This window comes from Oryctolagus cuniculus, chromosome 2 (genome assembly GCF_051225735.1).
Source record: "Oryctolagus cuniculus isolate XC-2025 breed Fujian yellow rabbit chromosome 2, ASM5122573v1, whole genome shotgun sequence".
Taxonomy (NCBI): Eukaryota; Metazoa; Chordata; class Mammalia; order Lagomorpha; family Leporidae; genus Oryctolagus; species Oryctolagus cuniculus.
Window position 1 is genome coordinate 42947437 of NC_142868.1, and position 18768 is coordinate 42966204.

The following is an 18768-nucleotide window of genomic DNA, read 5'->3' on the forward strand; positions in this document are numbered from 1 at the left end:
TGCCCATGTGGGCTGCTGGCCCGGCAGGTGGTGGCTTTACCTGCTCTGCCACAGTGCCAGTCCCACTCTCCCCATACTTTTAAATTGAAGCAATTGAGCAATCCTTTCACCTAGGAAGGTGAAGACAAAAAAAACGGACAAGGGAGAGAAAGTCCCAGTCTCCTCTCTCCTGGAGTGGAGCGTCATTTGCTCCTGTAGGGCCCACTGGAATCCAGCCATCAGGGACTGGTGGAAGACAGCAAGGGCTGCCCAGGGCTCCCCTCTGAGACACAGGTCACCTCCGCGGGGCTGAGCGGTCATCTGTTCTCTGCTGAATGCAGCCCCTGCTCCAGCCTCTCACATCTGCAGGGGAGCTCTAAGGGTGCCCCCACTTGGGCAGTGACATCTGTTGGACCTTGAGGACCCTTAGTCAGTGGTGGCCCAACCCTCTCCTAGGAATCTAAAGCCCACGGTGACCTGTCCAAGGTCTCACGGGAGTCACTGGCAGGGCTGGGACAAGCGTGCTTTCCACCACTTGCCAGCACCTGCCACCACCTACAGAGGAAGCCCTGGCCAGCGGCCAAATGAGAACACAGGGAGCAAACGGACTTCCGAGCAGCCCGCGAGCGCATCAGTGGGCAGGCCTCTGTGTCCCCTGCAAAGCACAGCAGCAGTGACCGCCGAGGGAACAGCAGGGAAAGAGGAATACAGATAAATTTATTAGTTAAATACTGATTTTACAGCCATTTCACCTTAAGACAATGTTAACAGGTTCGTGGGCTTGGGAAGGTAGAGGAGGGTGGCCTTCGGAAAGAAAACAATGTAAATGATGATTAAAACAGATTCTTGGCTTAAAGATCTTCTCTGCTACAGCCAGTAGGATCGGGGTGGGGGCTGGGTGTGGGGGCAGGGCAGTAACGCCACAGTCAGCTTCCGTCCGTGCTGCTGAGAATGAGCAGCAGAAGGCCAGCCCGGGACAGCGCGGAGCTGCAGTCCCGCCAGGCCCCCGCTGCTCTCTCATCCGTCCGCTGCTTCTTTCCGTGGGTTTGATTTTGCTGTTCGTTTGCTTTGAGTCTAGGTTGCGAGATCTTTGCTCTTCATTGCCTGGATAAACGAATTCTGCTGGGGAAAGGACGCAGGCCCAGGGGCTTGTGGAGCAGGGCCACAGTCTGACGGAGCCAGAGTCCTTGGCGCATCCCCTGCTCCTAGGCAGGACGCTGTCCACCAGGCACTGCCTCCGGAAGGGTCTAGAGATCCAGGTGAGCGTTAGCCAAGCCCGCTGCAGCAGCAGAACCTCTTGTCCTTGCTCCAAACAGCTGTGCGAGCGACAGGGTGACTGGAGGATGTCGGGGGTAGACTTGAGGGGCCTGCCGCTCGGCTACGCTACCAAGCTCATGTTTTACAAAGGGAGACATGCACAGGCTGAAGGCAGAGCTGAATCACTCAGAACAGAAGGGCTCTCATTTAGGAGGCCTTGGCAGGGAAGACATGGAGCAAAGGATGGGGCCTCAGCAAGGGAAGGGGACGTCGCCACGCTGCGGTCTGATGAAGCGACGGCGGGTGCTGGGACGTGGCCCTCTCCACCGGCTCCCCAGGAAGCGCTCAGTAACATCTGCTTTGCACCTGGTGCTTTTGGAGTCAGATTTGTACTGGGGGACGCAGAGACGTGCCATGCCTCCGGGGAGTGTTGGGCAAGGACAGGGGCTGCCTCCTCCGGCCGCCCTCGGAGCCCTGGTGCTGAGAACACAGTGGAGAAGACACCAGCTTAGGTCACCGCAGTGGACAGGAGAGGAGAAGGACACCTTGTCTCACCAGGGGTGGGGCGGGGAGGAGAATGAGAAACACGTCTCCAGCTCCATGGGAGAGACTTCGTGTGCTCGTGGTGAAGGGCGGGCTCCTCCATTCAGAGTCTGGGCTCCTGCCAGCCCCCCCCACCTTGAAAAGGCATCAGAAAGTCCAGCACCTACGTGCCCTAACCAAATCGTCGACTTCAAGTTTCTTCCCAGTTGTTCTTCCAGAGTCACTCCCAGACGGGGGCCGGCCCCGGGAGCCCAGAGCCTTGATCTCTGCTGGCCTCCAGGCCCCGGGTCCACGCAGGAAGTTGAGGGGGAAGGAGGGAAGATTACGCAGTGATTATGTCCCCGTGACTGTCAGCCAAGACCAGGCTGTTCCAAGAGTCCTGCTTGGAGCTGGCCTGCGGTGACTGGCTGACTGGAGACGCATAGCCTTGTGGGGACAGCTTCAGGGCTGAGAGGACTGGGTGGATGGAGGGCCCGTGGCCAGACATGGAGCTGACCGAGAACGTCTGAAAAGCACAAAGCACGCAGTGAGACAGACAGAATGGCGCCTGCGGGCTCGGGAGGGGAGCGCAGCTGTGCAGATGGCCCCAGCGGGGCTCAACCCCAGGAGGGCAGGGCCAGGGACCCAGGGCAGCCTCCTGGTTTTCCCTAATCCCTGCCATCCGGGAGTTCCTCAGCTGCTTCTGACACAACACAGCCAGGGCTGGGCTGCTCAGGAGGCTCTGGGGTTTCAGGAGACGCGTCCTAAATCTTAGCACCCTCAAGTCTGCACTTCTCGACAGGGGCATCCTCGCCACCCGGAAGGGGCTCCTTCGGAGAGGCAGGAGCTCCAGGGGACATGGCCTTTTTCATTAAGTGCAGAGAAAGCAGCAGACTAGGGCCAGGAAAGAGGGGGCGTCATCAGGCGTGGAGCATCCTGCTCCCAAGAGGCCAGGAAGCAGGGATGCCATTGGTGTCACCTGTGAGAGGCAGGAGGCACTGCCTGGCCATCCACGGACGTGAAGCAGGGCCTCGTGGAAACAGCACCCTTCCTGCTCTTGCCTTCCCCACTGCCACCACCCAGTCACCCTCTGCAGTTGCCAAGCCTGTGCCCCTGCCAGCAGGGTCCTCCTGCCCTACCTCCTCCTGTTAAAATCCTTCAGGGCCAAGGTCTAACCTCCCTGCACTTTGGAAACGGCATCATCCTGAGAGGGCTCTGCTTCCAACAGCTGGGCCCCAACCCCCTCCCTCACCCAACACGTGCAGGCTGCAGGTGGGTGTGGCCTTCCTGCCCCTCCACACTGGGTGTCGCCCCAGGACTCCCTTCTTCTTGTCTCCAAGGGCCATGCACACAGGAGCTACCAAACATCTGTGTCACAGCTCTGTGTCCCAGTCCCCGAAGCTTGGTAACCTGTGCTGAGACCTAGTCTTGAACAGGCAGATGGCCGTGGCCAGGGAGGGCTCTGAGGGCACAGGGCAGCTCGGAGGCCTGGCGTGTGCAGCCCAGTGAGGGGGCTCGCCACTGGCCTTCTGCAGCTCACACTCTAGCACCAGCTGGCCACCTGGGACTCTGGAGTCCACTTCCCCACACACAGCCCTGTCCCGCCCATGGGCGTACCTGGGACATGGAGCTGCTGTGGCCATAGTGAGATGACAGCCCGGGCTCTGTCTTGATGGGGCGCATCTCTTCGCTGCTGCTGCTGCTGGTAGCATTGCTGGAGTTGCTGGAAGCGCTGCTCGTAGGAGGAAGGCTCTCACTGCCCGCAGCACCTGGAACAAGGCAGAGTGAGGACGCTAGCCAGGGCGGAAAATGGAGGGTGGCCCTTTGAGATGGCTGGGATTTATTTCCATTTGCTGGGGAGAGAAGCAGGGGTCCATCTCAGTGGGGCGACAGTTCTCAAAATCAGAATTTCCAAGGAGACCTTTTCAAATGCTGGGTGGCTTCCTACCCAGATTCCAAACCTTGCAGCCCCATGTGTTTTAGGAGTCAAAGCTTTTTGAATTTTAAGGAGTGCAAATAGGCATGAGGGTTTAGCCTAGCAGTTGAGACACCTGTACCCCATATCAGAATGTCTGGGTTCAACACCTGGCTCCAGCTCCAGCTCAGCTTCTTGCTAATGCAGACCTGGGAATCAGTGTGAGGGGTCAAGTAATTGGGCCCCTGTCATCCATGGGGAGACCTTGACTGAGTTCCTGGCTCCCAGCTTTGGCAATGGCTGAAATGGCTATGGGCATTTGGGAAGCAAACCAGCAGATGGGAGCTCTCTCTGTCTCTCTCAAATAATAAGTAAAAAACAGACAAACAACAACAAACAAATGCAAATACTGTATATTATAGGCTACTTCTAGCAGGTCTGGGACAACACCCCATACTTAAGTAATAATAAGATGTAAACATTTACAGTAACTGGGATAAATAGACACTGTTAAGAATAGGTTTGCAATCAAATCTAGCTTCCTGGACCTGGGACAGGGGATCACACATGGCCACCAAATGCTGCTTTACCTGGGATTGCTATGGGGAAGCAGCGGGGAAGCATCAAGCAAGGTGGAAGCCCACAGGCAGGAGGCACGGAGAAGTCTTACAAGAAGTATGCCTGCCAGAAGGCGTAGGCCCCAGGTGAACCCGGAAGAGTGGGTGTCTGACTGTGTTGGAGGATGCGGGAGGGGGCCCTGTGTCTGACTTTGTCGTGCCTTCGATTAAGCTTTGGGTCAGGTCGGCCAGTTTTTCCGCGAACATGCTGCCAACCAGTTAACACTTCCAATTTGGCAGCAGTACTGAGTAGGGAATGCTTTGGGCATGGTTGTTAGCCCTTGGTGTGTTTGTTTGTTTGTTTGTTTGTTTTTTTAAAAAAACACTTATTTACTTACTTGAAAGTCAGAGTTACAGGAGAGACAGAGAGAGATCTTCCATTCACCCCTACCCCACCAAAATGGTCACCAAAGTCAGAGCTGGGCCAGACCGAAGCCAGGAGCCAGGAGCCAGGAGCCTCTTCTATGTCTCCCACATGGGTGCAGGGGCCCAAGGACTTGGACCATGCTCTGCTGCTTTCCCAGGTGCAGTAACAGGGAGCTGGATTGGAGGTGGAGCAGCCAGGACTTAAACCTGTGCCCATATGGGATGCGGGTGCTGAAGACTGAGGATTAACTCACTGTGCCACAGCACCCTGCCCTTGTCTGGCTGCTCCACTTCTGATCCAGCTCTCTGCTATGGCCTGGGAAGGCAGTGGAAGACGGTCTGAGTTCTTGGGCCCTTGCACCTGCGTGGGAGACTCCGAGGAAGCTCCTGGCTCCCGGCTTCAAATAAGTTCAGCTCTGGCTGTTGCGGTCATTTAGGGGAGGGAACCAGCAGATGGAAGACCTTTCTCTCTCTCTCTCTCTCTCTGGCTCTACCTCTCTCTCTAACTCTGTCTTTCAATTAATAAAATAAATATTTAAAAAAAATGTAACCACAAAGGGATTAATTCACTTTATTTAAGTTTTTTCTCTTAATTTTTGTTTTATTTTTATTTATTTGAAAGGGAGAAAGATCTTCCATCCACTGGTTTACTCCCTAAATGCCTGCAATAGCTAGGACTGGGCTAGGTTGAAGCCAGGAGCCCATAAATCACTCCGGCTCTCTCCTGTGGGTGGCAGGGACCCAAGTGGGCCATCACTTCCCAGGGTGCCCGTTAGCAGGAAGCTGGAATGCAGAGGCGCTAGGCTCAACCTCAGCCACTCCATCTGGGATACGGGCATCTCAGTGGCGGCTTAACGCCTGCCCCAAACACCTGCCCCAGCCCTCATTCTTCAGTCTCGAAACTAAGAGGGCAATGTGGTAGGCTGAATTGACTATTAATATTAAATGCTGGGTTTCGATTCCAGATCTGCCTCGGAGCAGCTGTGTGAGTTTGGTGTTTATTTTATTTTATTTTATTTTTTTTTGGACAGGTAGAGTGGATAGTGAGAGAGAGAGACAGAGAGAAAAGTCTTTCTTTTTGCCGTTGGTGCACCCTCCAATGGCCGCCATGGCTGGCACGCTGCGGCCGGCGCACCATGCTGATCCGAAGGCAGAAGCCAGGTGCTTCTCCTGGTCTCCCATGGGGTGCAGGGCCCAAGCACTTGGGCCATCCTCCACTGCACTCCCTGGCCACAGCAGAGAGCTGGCCTGAAAGAAGGGCAACCAGGACAGAATCCGGTGCCCCGACCGGGACTAGAACCCGGTGTGCCGGCGCCGCTAGGTGGAGGATTAGCCTAGTGAGCCGCGGCGCCGGCCTGAGTCTGGTCTTTATTGGTGCTGCCTGGGAACAGTTACGCACTGACTTCCACCTGAGTCCTGTGCCATGAGCAATGGGCCCTGCGCCCTGGAGCCCAGGACGCCGGAGAGGAGTTGAGTTCCTGGGTGACCGCAGCGCTGACGAGGCAGCAAGTAACATTCCTCTTTCCTCAGGCTGGTCCAGCCCACCCATCCAGTCTGCAGTCGGCAATAACCAGGCTACAAGGTGAGCCGAGCCTGCCTCAGAAGCTCCCCATGTCTGCTGCGGGGATGCCACTTTACGGGGCTATGGGCTCCGTCCTGCAAGGCCAGGGCTGGATGCTGTTATCGGCACCCGTCACCAGCTGTGCTAGGACTCTCACACATTCCCAGGGCTACTGACTTGTTCCTGTAATCACACACAGGTCTTCTCCTCACCTGCTGGCGTCTTGGATTTGTTAAGATTCTTGGGCTTCCGTTTTCTGGTTTGAATCCCCTCTTTCCGCATCGCAAGAGGCCTGGGGACCTGCAGGATCACAAGTCAGTGTGTGTGGTTTTCCATCTGCCCCTCAACTGCACACGACTGAAACAGGCAGGCACGCAGAAGGAGCAGGCAATGCCTAAGCGACCCCTCAGACCTTGGGGCTGAAACCAAGTGCAAAGGCCCCCGGAACCCCTGAGGAGAAAGAGCTCAATGTGTTGAGCACCTAGGCTATGTGACGGGCATTTTATTAGACCCTGGGTCAGTAGAATTAGACATAGTTCCTTCCTTCCGGAAGTTCACAGTAGAGTAGTAGAGACAGACAGCTAGAAACAACAGGCTCTATTAAGTGACACGGGAAGGAAGGGAGGAAACAATAAACTCTGTCCTGGTGGGGAGGAGGGGACCCGAGGAAATCAAGGAAGACTTCACTGAGGAGGTGACAGCTGAGCAGACAACGTGCATACATTTCAGGCAGCAGGAACAACAGTATTGCAAAGGGCTTTATCATCCAGACCAGGGCAATGTGAAAACACAAAAGGGGCACTGTTAGCAGTGACGCTGAGAAAGCAGGCAGACACAGGACGGTCCTGGTGAGGGACACACAGAGGCCCACTGCTGGCAGCAGCTCTGTCCTGCACGGAGTCTGGCTGGAGCCCGTGGCAGGGTCTGTGTGTATGGTGGGAAACAGCAGAGCGGCTCCTGTGCCCCGGCCCTGAGATAAGCTGTCTGTGGACAAGACTTTGACCGCATCTGCTGCTCCTGAACAAGCAGTGGCCGCTCAGAGCCAGGCCCTTGAGCCCTCAGATGGCTAACCAAGGGTTTGGGGTGGGGGCAGGACTGCAGGTCATCTTCCTGGAGTTTCTACTACTACGCCTTCCCCTCATCTGGTTTCTCTTAAGCCAGGACAAATATTGTCGCCCCTGGCCTATCCCACGCTTGTCTGTCATGTGGGACAGATGAAGGCCACATGTGCCAAAAACTACCAGCTGCGGCTTCAGTGCCAGGTTCACAGACATTGCTGCTTCAGGTTCAGAGAGAAATGCACACACTGGTGACCTTGAACTTGCCTCCTAGTCAGGGGACCCTGCCCCTCATCTCCCAGGGGCTCCACAGCATCCTCCCCACCTCTGCCCACCATTGGAGGAGGGTCTCCTGCTGTTCCTCATACCTCTGCCCCTTTAAAGCCTGCGTTGACCTCACAAGAATCTTGCCCTCATGTTTATTCCTATTCACTTAAGTATAGTTTTTAAAAAGTAGTGGAATACATGTAACCTAATATTTACCATCTTAAGACATTTTTAAGCATATCATTCAGTAGTGCTAAGCATATTCATACTATTCTGCCATCATCACCACCATGGCAACTTCATCAGGGTCTTAACTGCTAGGCTAAATGCCCACCCCAGGATGTGTATTGTTAACCTTAATAAATACGGCTAGCCTAATTTCTTTTAAAAATACAGTAATTCTCATTTAAATAATGAATACTTATTTCCCCAAATCCTTACTAGCACTATATTTTATACACATTTTAATGATCGACAAATACATGTGTAAAATGAGAAATCTCAGGGTTTTGCCACTTATACTCCCGATTTTCAGGGAGGCCTAGCATGTCTGCCTACATTTAATGGCTATCTAGGGGCTTCTCTGGGCTGTCTGCTCATAAAAGTTTGCCCATCTGGGGAGCTGGGAAGAAAAATCAATTGTTTTCTTATGAGGTTATAGGATCTGCTTTTGGTTTTGTTTTGCTAACTTTGTTTAACCTACATTTGAGCAAGACTTGTATATGGACATCTAAAATGTGCCAAGGGAGTGCACAGTGAAGACAACGCTCTCTAATACCTATTCCTCCAGCCCCATTTCCTTTCCTAGACAAGCTCCACGCTTCCAACTTCTGTGTCTTTCCAGAGGTGTGCTGTGTGTGCATCAGCAACTACATACGAGTTATGTTCCTTTTTCAAAATGAAAATGCTATGGGACCAGCATTGTGGTGTAGTGGGTAAAGCTGCAGCCTGGGACACCAGTGTCCCATACAGGTGCTGGTTCCAGTCCCAGGTGCTCCACTTCTTACTCAGCTTGCTGCTAATGCACCTGTGAAAGCAGGGGAAGGTGGCGGAAGCACTTGGGCCCCTGCACCCACATGGGAGGCCTGGATGAAGCTCCTGGCTCCCGGCCATTGTGACCGTTTGGGGAGTGAACCAGCAGATGGAACATCTGGCTCTGTGTCTCTCCCTCTCTGTGTAACTCTGCCTTTCAAATAACAAATAAATCTTTTAAAAAAAATGTTATAGAAAGTGTTTGGCAACCTGCCTTACTATCTAAAATACTATACAACAGGCAGGAGTTTAGCCTAGCAATTAAAGATGCCTGCATCCTACATTGAAGTGTGTAGTTCAATGCCCAGTGCCACCTCCTGACTCCAGCTTCCTGCTAATGCAGGCCCTTGGAAGCGGAGGTGATATCCCACAGAACTGAGTGCCTGCCACCCAGTGGGAGACCTGGATTGAGTTCTTGGCTCCTGCTTCCAACCCTGATGCAGCTCTGGCTGTTGTGGGCATTTGGAGAGAAAACCAGTGAATGGGAGCTTGTCATCTCCCTTTCTGTTTCACTCCCTCTCCTTCACAAATAATTTTTAAATTAAATAAAACACTATATAAAGGAGATTGTTCCAAATCAGAAAGTACTGTGCTTTCTCAAAGCTCTTTGCTTTCTGGAAGTGATAACCCCCCCTTTCTGACATATGTGTGCATTAGCTTTTGCTTTCTTCTGATGTCATTTTGCATACTCTAACACTGGATGTTTATATGATCCAATACATCTAACTTATGTGGCTTACAAGTTTTTCAAACCTGCTGAAGTTCTCCTTCCATATCGAAAGTTGTCTAAAGACTTCTCCTTTAATTTTCTTCTAGTATTTTTATTTCTTTTACTGCCTAGTATTTTATTTCAAAGACGTCTTATGTCTAATATTTTTGATTCACCCAAGTTTATTTTGTCTCAGGTAGGAAGTGGAGGGCAAGCTTTGCTTTTGTTTCACAGATGGAATGGCTAACTAGATCAATACGATTATTCCTCAACAAGTTATCACTGTATCCGCTGAATCAAAGCATCCCGGACTACCTATGGCATAGTCTCCTCATCTGTAAGATGTGAACTCATACAACATGAAAGATGCACGGGCCCGCAAATCTACGATAGCTTCCAGATCTCAATCGTTGTTAGGAAGGGGGAAAGGATTCCAGTCTGAAGGGAACTGAACAGTGGCCAGGAAAGAGCCGGCAGCCTGCCCGGTGGGGGCTGGGGCCGTGGTGGGCGGCGGGGCGGGGCAGGGCAGGGCGGGGCGGGGCGTCACTCACCCCGTGGAGCTTCATGTAGAGGCCGCAGGCATTGCACACCGGCTCGCCCTCGGCGTTGCGGCGCCACAGCGTGGTGGTGGTCGTCTGGCAGTTGGCACAGGAGAGGCCCACTCGGCGGGAGGCGGACTGCGACACAGGGAGGAAAGCTTTCCCGTCTGCTTCTGCAGAGCTGGGCCTCCCCGGAGGGGTAGCAGGGCTGGGCCACTTGCAGCAGCCCCATCTTGACGCTCCCTTACCCGTGCCACTGGGAGAAGTGAATGAAACCAAGACTAACGCTGCAAGTGTACCCTCGGCCTGGCTTCCGCAGCACATGAATGGCTCAGCAACCCTGGCTCTGGCCGCAGAAATGCTTTCACCACAGATAGAACTAACCTGGGCTGTGGGTGCGGGTGAAGAAGCCCTGTACCCTGATGGCGTCAAAGATGGAATGGGCCTTGGGACCTCAGGGAAGGGAAGTATCACGTGTCCCCTCTGTCCCTTCCTAATACCACGCAAGCCAATGGTTGCTGAGCAGAATCAAATTACCTTCAAAAACAGCATGGTACCAAGAGCTACAAATCAGTCCCAGGCATTGGGCCCAGTGCAAACTGCTTAACCTCTGGGCTTGGGGTTTTAGCAGCCTTCCTCCTGGGGCTGCTGGGCACGTAGGACACCTTCCAGACAGCACTGGCATGGGAGCCAGTGCAGCTGGGTTCTGGCTGCACATGGGAGACACACTGTCAGTGTGACTGTGGGTGACGTCACTGGCTTTATGAGCCTCAATCCGCTTCTGGGCATCAAAGGGGTTGGACCGGAAGGTCTGGCACATGCTGGGGGCTCACACCAACCCTAAGGGTGTGAGAAGTTATGCACTGCTCCCAGCCACCTGCCCAATCCCTCAACCCACACCCTCAAATTCCAGAATTCCAAAATTCCAAACCAGAGACTTTCCAGCTAATGGGAGAGCCGACAGCAAGTGCCAACGGGAGTGGGGGGCCCGGGGAGCCCCAGCTGCTAGACTGGGCTGGGGGCGCTTGCTTACCAGTCGGCGCTGAGGCTTGATGAGGGGCCGGTTGATGCCGTTCATCTTGTGGTAGAGGCCGCAGGCGTTGCACAGGTAGTGTCCTGTCCCGTCCCGCCGCCACAGCGGGGTGGACATGGCCCCGCAGTTGACACATTCTCTGCCTTCCGAGAAGTCATCAAACATGTCTACTGGGTGAGAGACGCACAGGACTGACTCTTAGTTCATGCCCAGCAACCTCGCGTGTGACAATGTGGAGGCCGCAGGCATAAGGCGGGAGGAGAGAGGGGTCACCTTGCGGTGCCTGTCGCTTCCTCCGCTCACCTCAACCCCAGGGCAGCAGCTACACAGATTGCAGTGGGAAGTGGACTTTGTCACAGGCACAGCCTGCAAGCAAGGGCTGTCACCAGCAGCCTGGGCGGCAACCTGGGCATCCACACTTCACCCACTCCGGCCTTCAGGGCCTACAGCCTCCACAGCTCTCCCCTAACATGGAGATCTGCTGAGATCCTCCCCCTTCCCACCGCCAATTCAAAATTAACGTTATTTCCCGCTGGGAATACAAGTACAACATGTATTTACTCCAGGAAAATGAGAAAGTGCCAACAAGGGTAAAGAAAATAGAAATCTTTACCAGTTACAAGCATTTTTGTTCTACTGCATCCTTGGCAAAACTTTCTATGTTGACAGATATCTCTGCCTAATTGAGGTCAAGCTATATAATTTAAGCCCTTCCTGCTGGTTCAAGCCCCAGCTGCTCCACTTCCAATCCACCTCTCTGCTATGGCCTGGGAAAGCAGCAGAAGATGGCCCAAGTGTTTGGGCCCCTGCACCCACATGAGAGACCCGGAGGAAGCTTCTGGCTCCTGGCTTTGGATCGACACAGCTCCAGCCATTGTGGCCATCTGGGGAGTGAACCAGCAGATGGAAGACCTCTCTCTCCATCTGCTTCTCCGTAACTCTGCCTCTCCAAAACTCTTTCAAATAAATAAGATAAGTCTTTTAAAAAATAATTTAAGTCATTCCTTTGCATAATACCAAAGCATTATGATATTAATTAAAAATTACATTATTAAAATTTTTATTAATTACATTAAAGTTTCTTTATTAAAAATTATTAACTCATTGTAGCACAACATAATATTCCCTCATGGGAATGTGGCATACTTTGTCCTTATCCATTTTCTCATTTTTTGTTTTGTAAACACTGTCTGTTTTGTACACAGATTCCTGGGTTTGTGTTTATTCCTTAGCGTATTCTAGGATTAGAATTTCGAAGTCAAAGGGACTAGATTTTTTTCTTAAGTTCCTGAAATTCTCAGACTGCCCTGCATAGATTTCACTTTTCTCAGGGTAATGTCTCTGTGCGCTCTGCTACCACAGCTGTTTGCCTGCTCACTGGCACAAAGTCAAGGTGCACAGCATGACCACCCACGGGAGTCCACCCTTGCACCGAGGCTGTCATCCTGTGCCTCCACTCACTCCCCATCACCTGTATCTTCCTTGTGCATTGAATCTTACAATGGACAGATTCCACGTGCATCCGTGCATCTGTTCTTGCGATCCTGGTGAAGAGAGGCTGGGCTGGTTTTCTTACTCCCTGTCTTCTGTGTAATTCCTGGCTTAGAGCTGCAAGAAGTCTCCCTTGACTCCATGCTGTCCTAATTTTATGTCCCTAAACATAGCTACCTTGATCTCTGGATTATTCTTGTCCTGCTGCTCCAGTGCAGAGGGGGCATGTTTTGGGGGCAGGTGAGTGGAGGGCCCCTCCACCAGGACCCAGCCTTGGGGCTTAAAGCTGGACATTTCGCTCCTCCTAGACCAACTACTTGCTGTAAGGGAATGTGGGCAGGAGGAGGATGGGGGGGGGGCTACCCCTCAACTCTGGGTATACAAACAGTCATTTGCACCTGCAAACAGGTAGCTGTGTGTCCACACCAAGTAAACAATGTGCAGGTGTGAGGGGCTGTTTGCTCAGGCCAGGGAGCTGAGCACAGCCGGCGAAAGAGAGGCTATTTTTACACCTGGGTCACTCGGAGGGCCTGCCACAAGGTCACCTGCCTTCAGAGGTGACTGCTGTCCACAGCTTGTTCCCACCTAGACTCTGTCACCAACACCACCCTCACCACCTCTGCAGCCCTTGTCTGTAGCTGCCAGACTGGCTTCTTAAACACAGGACCTCCTCTGAGGAACTAGAAAGGACCTAACCCCAACCCCCCCCCCACCCCCCCACCCAGGAGCGAGACACCAGCAATGTCATTTTCTCAGGATTTGCAATAAACACTAGATGGCACTACAGTCTCAAAAGTGAAACAAGACTCCTCATTCTCCTCTCAATTGTGCTTGGGGAAGCAGGATTGTGCAGATCATCCTTCCAGTCCAAACCCAGTGCAAGCCTCTTATTGTATTTGTATTTATTATGAAAAAAATTAAAATCAACATTCAGAAGTGGACAGGGGCCGGTGCTGTGGTGTAGCAGGTAAAGCCACCGCCTGTAGTGCCAACATCCCATATGGTCGCCCGTTTGAGTCCTGGCTGCTCTACTTCCAATCCAGCTCTCTGCTATGGTCTGGGAAAGCAGTAGAAGATGGCCTAGGGCCCCTGCACCCACATGGGAGACCTGGAAGAAGCTCCTGGCTCCTGGCTTCAGATAGGCACAGCTCCAGCCATTGCGGCCATCTAGGGAGTGAACCAGCAGATGAAAGGTCTCTTTCTCTCTTACTCTTTGCCTTTCTGTAACTCTGCCTTTCAAATAAATAAATAAATCTTAAAAAAAAAAAAGTAGACAGAATATAAAAATGAACTGTTATTTAACCAGTATCCAACCTCCAACAATTTGTGGTCAGTCTTGTCCCATCTCGACCTCTGCCCACTTCCTCCCATCCTATATTATTGAAAGAAATCCCAGGCACGCTTATCATTTATTCATAAATAGCTCAGTATGCCTCCCTCACAGATAGAGATTCACACTCTTCCCCTATTAAAGATAAGCAAACCAGCTTCTTTCCTACCTCCTGGTCCATTTAAGCACCACAATAAAAAAAATCTCATGGTCTGTTCTCTGATTTAGGAGAAAGATCGCCCTTTCCCGTCTCACAGACGGTTCTATATGCATGACAGAATCTTAGAGAAAGACCCAGGAGTCTTGGGAGGTCTCCCTTTGCTGACTGCTCATCTGCTGCTGCAAAACTCCCTGAGGCTTGTCTCAGAGAAAGGGTTACACATTCAAGCAGAGATCTTACTGGCCAGCTAAAGCCATTGGAAGTTGGCAAATATGTATTTGTCACCGACAAATATTTACTAAGCATCTGTATTTAAGCACTCCCATAGCTGTCACAGGAGCTAACAGAGAGCTTTGTTCTCAGAATGCCAATGATCTAGTGGGGCAAACTGGACGTGAGTATCAGTAATGACTAACACTATTACTCAATGCATTTTCAGGACATACCCTCAACAGAGTCGGGGATTGGTGGTAGGCACCACCGAGACAGGATAGGAAGTATGGAAGCCCAACCCAGAAAGAAGTCTGAACCAGGCAGGAGGGTCAGGTGTTCCAGGAACAGCAAAGGAAAGACCTGGATGGGAGGGACAGGCCGTGTTTCCCTGGGGCTCCCAGTCAGACAACTGCAACCCACCACACCTCCAAATCTGAGGAGTTCCCACATTTCCTACCACAAAATCTTGCTCTCCTACCTACTTGCTCAGGGACATATGCCATAAATTTTCTAAATGCTATTACACAGACAAGGCACCCATGGAGTTAAATGTTCCATAATGTTAAATTTAAAAATGCAGCACACGGAACACCAAAGACTTTGTGACAGCAGAGACTACCAGAAAGACACTTTTATTAGATCAGTTAAATTGTATGGACTTTTCTTTGGTAAAAACACCATCCTGAATTCTTATAATTGCCTATATTTGAAAATTTGATGAAAGAGAAGCAGGCATTAGGTGTGGCAGTTAAGATGCCCCTTGGCAATGATTTCTATTTCCCATATCAGGGTGCCTGGTTCAAGTCCAGGCTACTCTGCTCTGATCCAGCTCCCTGCTAGGGCAGGAAGGCAGATGATGGCTCAAGCAGTGCAGTCCCTGCTGCCCATGTGGGGAGACCTAGATTGAATTCTAGGGCCCTGGTTTCGGTCTGGCCTAGCCCTGGCTACTGTGGGTATTTGGAGAGTAAACCAGTGGATGAAGATCTCTCTCCCTTTCAAATTAAAAAAAAAAAAAAAAAGAAAGAAAGAAAGGAAGAAAAGAAATAAACTTAAAAAAAAAAAACTGGAACTCAAACATGGCAGCAGCTCCTAACCCACACTGAGGAAGGGGCTGTTTGATCTCTGACTTCTGACACATGTATTTTTTTCCCTCCTGGACTGAAGAATTGTGGGAACAGATTTCATACCCTGCTGCCTGAGCACACACCCTGGGGGAAGTAGGGGTGACAGGCTGTGAGCCCCAAGCCAGCACTAACGTCTGGGGTGAGCCTTCCTGTCCCTTCACAGGGAAGGTGCTGGGTGGACCTTTCCAGGGAGCAACTTCGACTTCCGAGGTGGGAGGACAAAGCTGTGGCCTCCACCTGAAGGCAGCCATACCTGCCCAGTGCTGGGCAACATGGGAATTGGTCCAACCACTTGGGAAGCAGTGGGAATCCAGCCCTGGGAAGGATCACCCCACATTGGGAGGAAAGACTTGTAATAATAGTTGTAAAGTCCTTTGCAAATAAGAGGAAAAACTTACAACAATGGCTGTAAAGTGCTCTGCAAACACCCAATGAGATAACAATGATGGATTATTGTTGGGAGCCTGGGGTTGGAGACACCAGAGGGAAGGGGGAGGTCTTGGGACAAATTGTGGTGCTGGGTTACTGGGGAAGAGGGAAGGACAGATAAAAGAGCCTAGGAGATTTGGGAATCTGTCCTTTTCTCAAACCACTGGGGCCATTCTGAGTCGTATACTGCCCCAGAGTTGACCAAGTGTGAGACACAGGTGGTCACTGACAGAACATAAGATTGACAGTGTGGGCTGGTAACTGACAGAGCACAAGACTGACAGTGTGGGAGCTGGCGCTGTGGCATAGCCGGTAAAACCACTGCCTGCAGTGCCGGCATCCCTTATGGGCGCCTGTTCTAGTCCCAGCTGCTCCACTTCTGATCCAGCTCTCTGCTATGGCCTGGGAAAGCAGTGGAGGATGGCCCAAGTCCTTGGGTCCCTGCACCCCATGGGAGACCCAGAAGAAGCTCCTGGCTCCTGACTTCAGATTGGCTCAGTTCTGGCAGTTGCAGCCAACTGGGGAGTGAACCTGTGGATGGAAGACTTCTTTCTCTCTCTCTCTCTCTCTCTCTCTCTCTCTCTCTCTCTCTGGTTCTGCCTCTCTGTAACTCTGCCTTTCAAATAAATAATAAATCTAAAAAAAAGAAAAAAGACTAACATTCTGTGCACCATGTGTGAGGTCTCAAAGTTGCTGCTCACGGGTCATACCGACTGATGATTGTTTCAGCATTCAAAGCACAAAATGAATGTGTCCTAACCCCAAGGATGCAGACCTAACTCCTCACCTTCATCCACGTCCTGTCTTTAAACAAAAAAGAAAAACAGTGTTTTAAGGAGTAAACAAGTTCAGTCTGGCTTCCTAGGTGCAGGACGGCCATTCCTAGGAATTAAGGCAAACTAGTCCCACCCAAGTGCCTGAAAGAAAAATGTAGGCCAGGAGGTTGAAGGCTCCCAGCCCTGAAACCCCAGCAGAGAAACTGACCAAACATTCCGCCCTCTCCCGGGTTCTGCCCCACCCCACCCTCTCAGGGACACAGGCAGCTGTTAGCAAGTCAGGGTGGGATAAGGAGGGCGAGGAAGAGAGGGAGAGACAGGAGGGGCAATCAGAGGCCAGGGGCATGGTGGGCAAGCTCCGCTGGGCAGTGCCCACTGCCCACAAGCTGGAGAGAAAGCTCAGCTGATGGGGTTAGTGTAGCTCAAGCATTTGCTGTGTCTGCTATTCTTGCCCCTGTGGTGAGTGCTGGACATACAGTCATACTAGAAAATTGTGGGTGAAGTCTCTGCCCAGAGGGGTTGGAGTCTAGCTGCAGACACATAAAATAAAGCCAACAGTTGACTACATGTGACAAGGCGCAGTGGGCCTGGGCTGTAGCCCCACCCACGTGCACATCTCCCGCTGTTCCAGGTCATGCTGTAACCTATCCCAGGAGAGCAGATACACAGCACAGTGAACATGACCCATGCCTAGTGTGGTCACCCCATGCTTCGAAAGAGAGGCCAGAGGACAGTCAGGAGTTTCCCGGGGAAGGCCCCAAACACGACCACAAGTAGGGTGGCCACCTGTCCAGAGACTTTCCTCTGGGAACCAAAGGGGCCTTAGGAGCAAAGTCCCTGATCCCACCGGAATGTCCCATGCAAAGGTCGCCAGAGGCTGGGCCTGGATCCACGCCTGTGGCTGGCGCCTGGGCCTGGGGCACAAGGAGCAAACAAATCCTGAGGTCTTTCTGCCAGCCCTTGAGCCTTAGGTCTTCTGGGCTTTGTCAGGCCCAGGCAGATGCCTGTGACAGGAGGCTGCGAGGGGAGGGCCGAGGTTGGGCAGCGTGAGGCCGGCTGGGATTACAGCACCTATTTTGGAAGCTCCAGCGGCAGCTGAACAGAAGCTGCGCACGCCAGGCCTGGCTTGGAGTGGCCCTGTGGCGCGGGGCCTCTGCCGCTGACTGCGGAAGACCAGGCAGAGGGGGCAGCACCCAGGCGCTGGCGGGGGCCTCCCTGCACAGCTCCAGAATGTGACTCGGGTTTAAAACATCACAGACAAGGACGTTCTGAAAGGAAGTTAGAAACAGCAGAAACATGGAGGAAGGAAGAAAGGGAGGAAGGAGCCAGAGGCAGAGGAGCCAAGAGGCTGAAGAACAAAGACAAGAAAATCTTCCAGGACCTAACACCCTGATCAGCCTAACCTCGAGCAGGGCTTACACATTACAAAGAGGACACCCAGGGGCGGGGGGGGGGGGGGGGGGGGACCAGGTAGAATCCACCAGTCAGTCCTTCTTCCGGTAAATAAAATAAAATGTTTATTTACATATTTTTATCTATTCAAAAGGCAGAGACAGTGAGTGAGAAAGAGAGAGAGAGAGATCTTCCATTGTCTGGTCCACTCTCCAAATGCCCCCAACAACTGAAACCAGAAGCTTGGAACTCAATCTGGGTCTCCCACATGGGTGACTAGGACTTGAGTACTTGAGTCATCCCCTGCATTAGCAGGAAGCTGCATCGGAAGTGGAATGGCCAGGACTGGAAGTGGCATTCCCGGATGAGGTGTGGGCATTCCAAGCAGCTGAGCCACAATGCCCACTGCCTTCCCTTGGTTTAGAAAACAAGTCTTACCCAGGACTAAGAGCCAGTAAACAGCAGCGCTGGGACTGAACCTAGGCTGGCCCACCAATCTCATAACCACAGAGCCAATCCCTTCGGCTCCTGCCTACACCTGCCTGACCATCCTACTGAGGCCCAACTCTCCCCAGAAGCAGGCAGGGGTTCAAAACTCACTCCCAGTTCATCTGATCTCCAAAACTCTCAGTGCACATCTGCTTCAACACTCTGCAGCCGACCTATCCAAGGGAATGCTCCCTAGCCTTCATCATTGTCAAGATTAGATGGTGAGAACTTCAAGAGTCCCCACATATGGGAACACAATGACAGCATAACAGATTTCCCAGCAAAACACAGAGTCAATCACAAGCTCCAGGAGAAGCACCTCCAGGTTTTAGAATTCACACTTGAGCCTGAGCCATGATTCTGTCATGGAAGCCTGGGTTGTGCAGTGCTAAGTCCATGCACTGCTATTGGAAATACTAAGTGTGGTGTCTGTCTGAACACTTAAGGCTCCTAAATTCCCAAGAGACGGCTGTCCAGGTCCTTCCCACCTGCGAATTGAGACACTGTTC

At 52.2% G+C, this 18768-nt stretch overlaps 1 protein-coding gene across 6 annotated transcripts in view; it reads right to left on the reverse strand.

Annotated features, from left to right (window-relative positions):
* Window positions 1-675: 675 nt before the first annotated feature.
* The window catches only part of GATA4 (GATA binding protein 4), a 78637-nt gene continuing 60544 nt past the window's right edge, over window positions 676-18768 (reverse strand). For 5 of the 6 annotated variants that reach the window (XM_008248888.5, XM_051842518.3, XM_089325427.1 and 2 more), the window contains exons 3-7: window positions 10856-11025; window positions 9835-9960; window positions 6430-6517; window positions 3376-3527; window positions 676-2284 (exon numbers count right to left, since the gene is read on the reverse strand). In XM_008248888.5, coding sequence (XP_008247110.1) covers window positions 2102-2284; window positions 3376-3527; window positions 6430-6517; window positions 9835-9960; window positions 10856-11025 — 719 coding nt within the window. In that variant the 3' untranslated portion in view covers window positions 676-2101. The remainder of the gene's footprint in view (window positions 2285-3375; window positions 3528-6429; window positions 6518-9834; window positions 9961-10855; window positions 11026-18768) is intronic. The other variant, XM_002709438.6, reaches the window with a different exon arrangement.